Source organism: Crocodylus porosus, unplaced genomic scaffold, assembly GCF_001723895.1.
Source record: "Crocodylus porosus isolate Cpor-Errol unplaced genomic scaffold, CroPor_comp1, whole genome shotgun sequence".
Taxonomy (NCBI): Eukaryota; Metazoa; Chordata; order Crocodylia; family Crocodylidae; genus Crocodylus; species Crocodylus porosus.
Window position 1 is genome coordinate 52243954 of NW_017728949.1, and position 7230 is coordinate 52251183.

Below are 7230 nucleotides of genomic sequence, written 5' to 3' on the forward strand. Positions count from 1 at the left end.
CGGCCCCCCCCGTACCAGGTAGGCGACGAAGGCGGCGTAGGCGGCCAGCACGACGCCCGCGGGCACCCAGTAGGCCACGCTGCCCAGCGAGGGCAGGAAATCCACCACGAAGTAGAGGTTGATGGCACAGACCAGCGCCGCGATCAGCGCCATCACCAGCTTTCCCGGCCTGGGGGGGTCAAGGGCAGGCCCGGGGTCAAGGGCCTGGCCCTGCGCCCCTGCCGGACCCCGGCCCTGCTCGGGTCCCCCCTTGCCCCCCACTCACAGCCCGTTGGTGAAGTCGGTCATGAGCGGCCGGAGGCTGGTGAAGGTCAGGACGGGCAGCACCGCGAAGGGCAGCTGGGGGCACAGGACAGGGTGAGGGGCACCGGTGGGGCTGGGGGGGACGGGGCATTGGGGCAGGGTGAGGGGCGGCGGTGGCAGAAGTGAGGGTCACCAACAGGGCTGGGGGTGAGGGGCACCGGGGGCCAGGGGCCGCGCTGCCCGCACCAGGATGCTCTGCAGCACGTTGAGCAGGTCGTTCATGCCCGTCAGGTGCTGCACGTCCTGGAAGGCGGCGACGAGCACCGTGGGGACGATGGCGCACGAGCGGGTGAAGAGGACGCGGGCGAAGCGGGACCAGCGCAGCTGCAGGAAGCCCTGCGGGGTTGGGGTAGGTGTCAAGGCAAGGCTGGGACCTCCCCCGCCCCCGCCCAAGCCTGGGGGCAGGAGTTGGCAGGATTGGGGCCTGGACACCCTGCCCCCCCAGGCGGCTGCGGTGCCCAGGTAGCTTCCAGGCCCAGGGCTGCGGGGCGGCTGCGGCTGCACTGAGCAGCCACCAGGTGTCAGCGGGACCCAGGGAACCGCTCATTACAAGATTCAGTTATGCAAATTATTTAGATGAGGTGCATGAACTCTGCTCCCTTGTGCAAACGCCCCGGCCCCGTGGTTTCGTGGTTCCATGGTTGGGTTGTGGCTGCCTCTGCGGGGGGAGGCAAGACCCAAGGAGGGGTTGTGGCCTCAAGCCCTGCCCACAACCCCTCAGCTCCGCCCCCAGCCCCAGAGCAGCTGCCACATCCTGCTGCCAGGGTCAGCCCCAATTCCTTTCTAGTCTGGCTGCAGCCATCATTAGAGTCCAGAGTCGATGCCCTGCCGTTCATGGGGGAGGTCACCCCATGTGACTCAGACCCTGGGGGCGAGGGGCAGGTTTGCTCAGGCAGGCCCATCTGGGCAACCACCACCTGCCCCAGTGAGTAGGGCTTAACCTGCCCCCACCATAAAGGCGGTTAACTCTGGAACCTAATGATGTGCCTGGTTTATCTGCCTCCCTGCTGATGCTCCTACCAGGTTTTCCTCGTCTGCCATTGGGGCTCCCACCTCCCCTAAGGCCTCCACAGGGCTGGGATGACCCTGGGGAAGTCCCAGGAGGCTTGGGGGATCCTAGACCCCCCCACGCCTCCCCCTGCAGCTCACCTCCATAACGAACTGTCCCGCGTAGGTACCAGTCATGGTCGAGCTCTGCCCGGCTGCCAGGATCCCCACGGCCCAGATGTAGAGGGCAGCTGCCCCGAAGTAGCAGCCCAGGATGACGCCCTGGGGTGGAGGGGAGGGGTCAGTGCAAACCCTGGCCCTTCACATTGCCCTGCCCCCTGCCCCCAGTGCTCACCCCCTGGTAGAGGTCCACAGTCACGGTGCTGTTGTCTGCAGGGAAGATGTTGGCGTATTGGCTGACACTACTGTTGACGCACACATTGTGCTGCAATGGGTGGGGGCAGGTCATAAGAAGGTGGAGGTCAGGGGAGGGGGCTGGGACCCCTTAGGAGAGAGTGTCAGGGCCAGACAGGGGTTGGTGCTCACCACATCGCTGTTGCTGCGGTGGTAGAAGGCCTGGCCAAAGACGGCCATGACGAAGAGGTTGATGAGGAAAGAGATGCCCAGCGCCAGGCACGACTCCAGCAGGAAGTACCCATTGGCTTCCCTCACCTCCTGTTGCTGTGTCCGGTCCACAGTGCGGGACTGGAGGGGCACAGAGCGGGCACCATCAGCTGGCACTGGTTTCCCACAAGCCTGGGGCAGTGCCCCTTGTTGGCCAAGGCAGGGCTGTGGGAGTAGCCCTTAGTGACCAAAGCGGGGGTACCACAGTGGGCCTCACACTGGCTGCAGACTGCATCGCAGGCCAGGGGGGGCATAGGCAGGAGTCTCACCATGACCCTGGCAGGGGTCTCCCCATGACTGGAACAGGGGTCTCACCATGACTAGGGCAGGGGTCTCACCATGATTTAGGCAGGGGTTTCACAGTGACTGGGACAGTGTCTCGACAGGATCAGGGCAAGGGTCTCACTAGGACTGGGGCAGGGGCTTACCTTGACCAGGGCTGGGGGCTCACCTTGACTAGGGATGAGTGCAGGTAGATATTGTGGGGCATGATGATGGCGCCTACAATGCCCACGGCCTGCAGCAGCTCCTCGCGCCCACAGCCCACACAGTAGGGCACAAAGATACCCCGGAGCACTGCCTCCTGGGACGGTCGCACCACCACATACTGCCGGATGGGGGAGGGGGCACAGGTGAACCTGGAAGCCCTGAACCCTGCCCCCCCATGCCCTCCACCCAGCTCCTGGAAGCCACTCACACCCCAGATCGTGGATGGGGAGCAGGAAGGACAGGCCTGGGGTGGAGGTGGGGGTTGTCACTTACCTCGTAGCCGAAGGTCACAGCCATGATGGTGATGAGGAGGCCAAAGAAGGCTTCCAACTTCCGCAGACCTGGGGGGGGCAGGGGGGAGTCCAGGGGCAGCTATAGTCCCATGGACTGCCCCCACTGGGGGCTCTGTCGGGGTACAATCTAGGGAAGCATGAAGGGGTTTGGGGACTCCCTCCGCAGTAGGTGGAGGGCCGGATTCAGCTGTGCCCCCCCCTGGGAACTCACCATATTTATCCAGGAAGAGGAAGAAGAGGGTATCGATGATGGTGATGAGGACCCCACCCCAGAGGGGGATGCTGTGAAGGGAGAGGGTATAGAGGGGGGGTTCAGTCTGGCTCAGACATGTGTGTCCCTCTGGCCATGCGTGTCACTGGGCAGTGTGGGGCGGGGGGGCATTACCGTCCGGCCGAGAGCAGGCTGAACGCGATGGCCGTCCCGATCACCTCTTGCATGTCAGAGCCAATGATGGCCACCTCGATGGTGATCCACAGCAGCACACGGGGCACCTGCGGGCATGCACCAGTATCATGCCTGAGACCCCTGTACCCCATGGTCTGTGGGGGGGCAGCCTCCCACCCCCCAGCTCACCTTGGGGTAATAGAGGTAGCAGATCTCGCCCAGGTCCTTGCCGGTGACAACGCCAAGGCGGATGGCCAGGCGCTGGCACAACAGGCCCAGGATTGTGGCCCACAGCAGCACCCACAGCAGCTGTCGGGGCAGGGGGGCAGAGCTCAGTGGGGAGTCGTTCCCCCCACGCCCCAGGCAGGGGTTTGTCCAGTGCCAAGCACAGCCCACCCCCCATCCAAGATAGCTCCCCCAGTGGTGCCCACAGCCTGCAGCCCCCCAGTCCCTGGTGCCCACAGTCCCTCTAAGGCCCCCCCAGCCCCTGGTGCCCGGTGCCTACCTGGAAGCCAGCCACAGCCCCACACTGCAGGTCCGACTCGATGTTGCCGGGGTCCAGGTAGGCGATGCTCATGAGGAACCCAGGGCCTGTGAAGGCCCATAGCTTGCGCAGGCTGAAGCCGGGCTGGGGGGGGCATCAGAGGGGTAAATACTCCTCCTGCCCCCCTTTCTTGCCCCCTCTTCTTGCTCTGCTACAAGGAGCAGGGCTCGGCCAACAAGGACCCCCAGCCCTGTCCAGCTCAGGGGCTGCAACCCACCCAGTACTAAGCTGGGGGGGCAGCTCCATGGGTGACACCCCCCCGGCCCTGGCCTCCCTTCCCCCCCAGCCTGGGAAGGGCCCCTCTACCCACTTCCCCTTCCTGCCCGCCGCACACTTGAGTCCTTTCCTGCCTTGCTTTGAGCCTGTCAGGAGGGGCTGGGGGGGAGGAACCCCAGAGCCCAGCACCCTTCACCCCAGCCTTTCCCCCCCAGGAAGCTCCCAGGACGTGTGGAAAGGTGTGAGGGTGGGGGGGCAGATGCCCCCCAGCCAGGGTCTTTCTCCTGGATCTGAGTCCTGGCAGCAGCACAGACAGCGAGGGCAGGGGGACCTCCCCCACCCCAGCCCCAGACAGGGGTGCCCTCCATGCCCCCCACCCAGGAAGCGCCAGGGCCCTGCTGATTTCAAATTCGTGCCCCGCCCCCAAGGTGGGTTGCAAAACAGAGGTGGTGCCAACAGAGCCCAGGAGCTGGTGGCTGTTGCTCCCCCCCAGGGTCAGGGAGCAGAGTCAGGGGGGAGACCCCCCCCCAGTCCCCAAGCAGGGTCCCCAACTGCCTCTGGGGCAGCCCACCCTCTGCCTCAGTTTCCCCAGGCGGGGCTGTCAGGACCTTCCAGTCACTAATGGGCAGCCTAGGCTGATCCCATTACCCATCAGGGAAAACTGAGGCAGGAGAAGGGCGAGAAGCCGTGCATCCCGGAGGCTGGTGAGATGAAGCTGCACCCCACCCCCCGGCCCAGCACTGACTCACCCTGTCCTCCCGAGGAATGGGGATCCGCTCCTCCAGGTAGGTGCCCCCCACAGCCCCGCGCTCCCTGGGGGGGATGGGGCAGCCCCCAGCCTCACAACTCTGTGCCTGGTATTGGGGCATTGTCCAACGCCAGCCTCGGGCTGAGGGGCAAAGCTGGGCTCAGATCAGAGCCTCCTACCAGGTCCGGGGGGTGGCAGGGGCAGCATTAGGGGGCCCTGTGCTGCCAGGGGAACTGAGCCACGGCAGCATTTGGACAAGCGGGGGCAAGAACCCAGGCGTCCTGGCTGCCTGCTGGGGGGCCGGGGGGTGTCACAGGTCTCAGCCAGTCGAGGGTTGACCCAGGCCCGCAGCCGGAGGGTGCCATGGCTCCTGGCGCCTGCCCCTCACTGGAGACAGGAACATGTGGCAACAGGAAGTCGTTGTGGCCTGCGGATTGGGCTGGGGGGCATTGGGCTGGAGGGGTCCTGCCCCCCCATTAGAGCCAGGGGGGCCTCAATGGGGGGGTCTAGGTAGGGGCAGGGACCCCCTGGCAGGGTGGAGGGCATTAGATCCCCCCACGTGCATCCCCATGTGGGCAGGGGGCTCTAGGGGTCTTACCTGGCCGTGGCATCGCCATGGGGGCTCCGGGCCCCGATCCGGTCTTGGGCTGGGATCCTGCGTCCGCCTGGAGCACGAAGAGGAAGTGCTCCTTCCTGGACGCCGCAGGGGCCTCCCCATCCCTCCAGCCGGGGGGGCGGGGGACACACCTGGGTGGCTCTTGCCCGTGCAATGAGTTCTGGGGGTCTCAGCCCCAGCCCAGCTGTAGGATCGGGGCCGAGGGGCCCTGGAAGCGGGGGGGCGGGGGACGGGCTGGGAGAGAGCTGTGCAATAACTTGGTGTTTGCATGCACTTGGATGTGCAATGCAGACTCACATGCCTGCACTTGGGCATGCATGCACACACCAGCTCACCCCCAACACTTGTGCACAGGTTCACATAGACATGTTGCACATACATCTGTGCACCCCCAGGCTCATTCACAGCTTCACATGCACTTGGCACACACACATGTGCACTCATACCCACCTGCATGCACAGGCACACACACTTGCACATACATCCTTTCACACATGCAGGCACACACACACTTGCATACAGGTTTGTGCGTGCATGCACACACACACCTGCATGCACACACAAAATGTACATGCATTTGCACATGCACACACCCACAGACATGTTTGCGCACACCTGCACATGTGAGCATGCATGCACCCCCCCCCACAGCTGCTCATGTTTGCACCCCTGGACCCACATGCCAAGGTGGGGGGGGTGGGCCAAGCCGGCTGCACGGGGCCCAGGTCCAGGGCACTTCCAGTCACTAATGGGCAGCCTAGGCTGATTCCATTACCCATCAGGGAAAACTGAGGCAGGAGAAGGGCGAGAACCCATGCATCCCGGAGGCTGGTGAGATGAAGCTGCACCCCACCCCCGGCCCAGCACTGACTCACCCTGTCCCCCCGAGGAATGGGGATCCGCTCCTCCAGGTAGGTGCCCCCCGCAGCCCCGCGCTCCCTGGGGGGGGATGGGGCAGCCCCCAGCCTCACAACTCTGTGCCTCCCGGGGATGCTAATGGGCCCACGCGGGACAAGCCAGGACGCGTGTGGTGCTGCTTGGGCGCGGGGGACGCCGCGTGTGGAGCTGGGGGGGGGCAGTGGGGGGCAGGCAATCCCAGGGGACTTTGCCCTCCAGCCTGGTGGAGAAACTGAGGCAGCCCCAGAAGGCAGCAGGGCGCAGGCCTGGGGGCAGAGTGCCGCGTGCCTCAGTTTCCCCAGTTGCAGCTGCCGTGAAGAGGCAGCAAGGTGAGAGGGGCAGTCAGGCCTGGAGTCCAGGGCCCTTGGGCGAGCCTCCACGCTTGGACGGGGGAGGAGGGGTGAAGGCAGCAGTCATTGACCTCTGTCTCAGTTCCTCCTTGTGTCTGGCTGGCTCGGGGTGGGGGTGGGGGTGGGGGTGCACCTCATCCCAGCCCCAGTCCTAGGCGCGGGGCCAGGCCCAGGCACCAGAGCAGCACGATTCCCCACCCCCCGCCCCGCCGGGATGTCGGTTATTGCAACATGTTCCGGGAACTGGGAGCTCCTGTGGGGGGTGGGACAGGCCCAGGCCTCAACCCTGGGGCCTGGGGGGGGCAAGGGGGAGGGCTCAAACACCCCTCCCCCCGGCTCCATCTCCAGCAGCGAGGGGCTGCAGATGCCCAGGGGGCTGCTGGGCTCACACTTCAGGCTGGAAAGCACCCCCCCCACACTTCTGGGTCCATACTTGGCCTCAGTTTCGCTGCCCCCCCATGCCCAGCAGAGGCAACAGGGGTCACACCCATGCCCAGTCTCACGCCTGCCTCAGTTTCCCCCATTCCCACCAGGCACTGGCGCACACAAGTGGCACTTGCAAATTAGCTCAAGGCTTTTATTAATTAACCAGACAGTAAAAGAGAAAGAGAGTGTGAGTGTGTGTGTGTGTGTGTGGGGGGGGGTGGGGTGGTATTAAAGCTCAGCAGCCCCCTCTGCCCCCTCCTCCACCCCGGGGTCTCAGGATACCCTGGGGGGGGCATATCCACAATGCACCAGGGCAGCAAAACTGGGGTCCTCGAGCCCTTTAGGGTGGGCT

The 7230-nt window shown here is 65.1% G+C and overlaps 2 protein-coding genes across 2 annotated transcripts in view; both read right to left on the reverse strand.

Moving 5' to 3' along the window:
* The window catches only part of SLC11A1 (solute carrier family 11 member 1), a 5497-nt gene extending 211 nt beyond the window's left edge, over positions 1-5286 (reverse strand). The window contains exons 1-14 of the mRNA XM_019553554.1: positions 5188-5286; positions 4591-4730; positions 3587-3709; positions 3271-3390; positions 3082-3188; positions 2908-2978; positions 2677-2744; positions 2366-2521; positions 1837-1995; positions 1646-1735; positions 1453-1572; positions 490-639; positions 266-339; positions 5-169 (exon numbers count right to left, since the gene is read on the reverse strand). Coding sequence (XP_019409099.1) covers positions 5-169; positions 266-339; positions 490-639; positions 1453-1572; positions 1646-1735; positions 1837-1995; positions 2366-2521; positions 2677-2744; positions 2908-2978; positions 3082-3188; positions 3271-3390; positions 3587-3709; positions 4591-4730; positions 5188-5206 — 1562 coding nt within the window. The 5' untranslated portion in view covers positions 5207-5286. The remainder of the gene's footprint in view (positions 1-4; positions 170-265; positions 340-489; positions 640-1452; positions 1573-1645; positions 1736-1836; positions 1996-2365; positions 2522-2676; positions 2745-2907; positions 2979-3081; positions 3189-3270; positions 3391-3586; positions 3710-4590; positions 4731-5187) is intronic.
* LOC109322506 (probable hydrolase PNKD) overlaps positions 1-7230 on the reverse strand; it is a 14864-nt gene that overhangs the window by 372 nt on the left and 7262 nt on the right. Inside the window, exon 7 of the mRNA XM_019553557.1 lies at positions 5845-5859. The gene's annotated coding sequence lies outside the window, so the exon portion shown is untranslated. The remainder of the gene's footprint in view (positions 1-5844; positions 5860-7230) is intronic.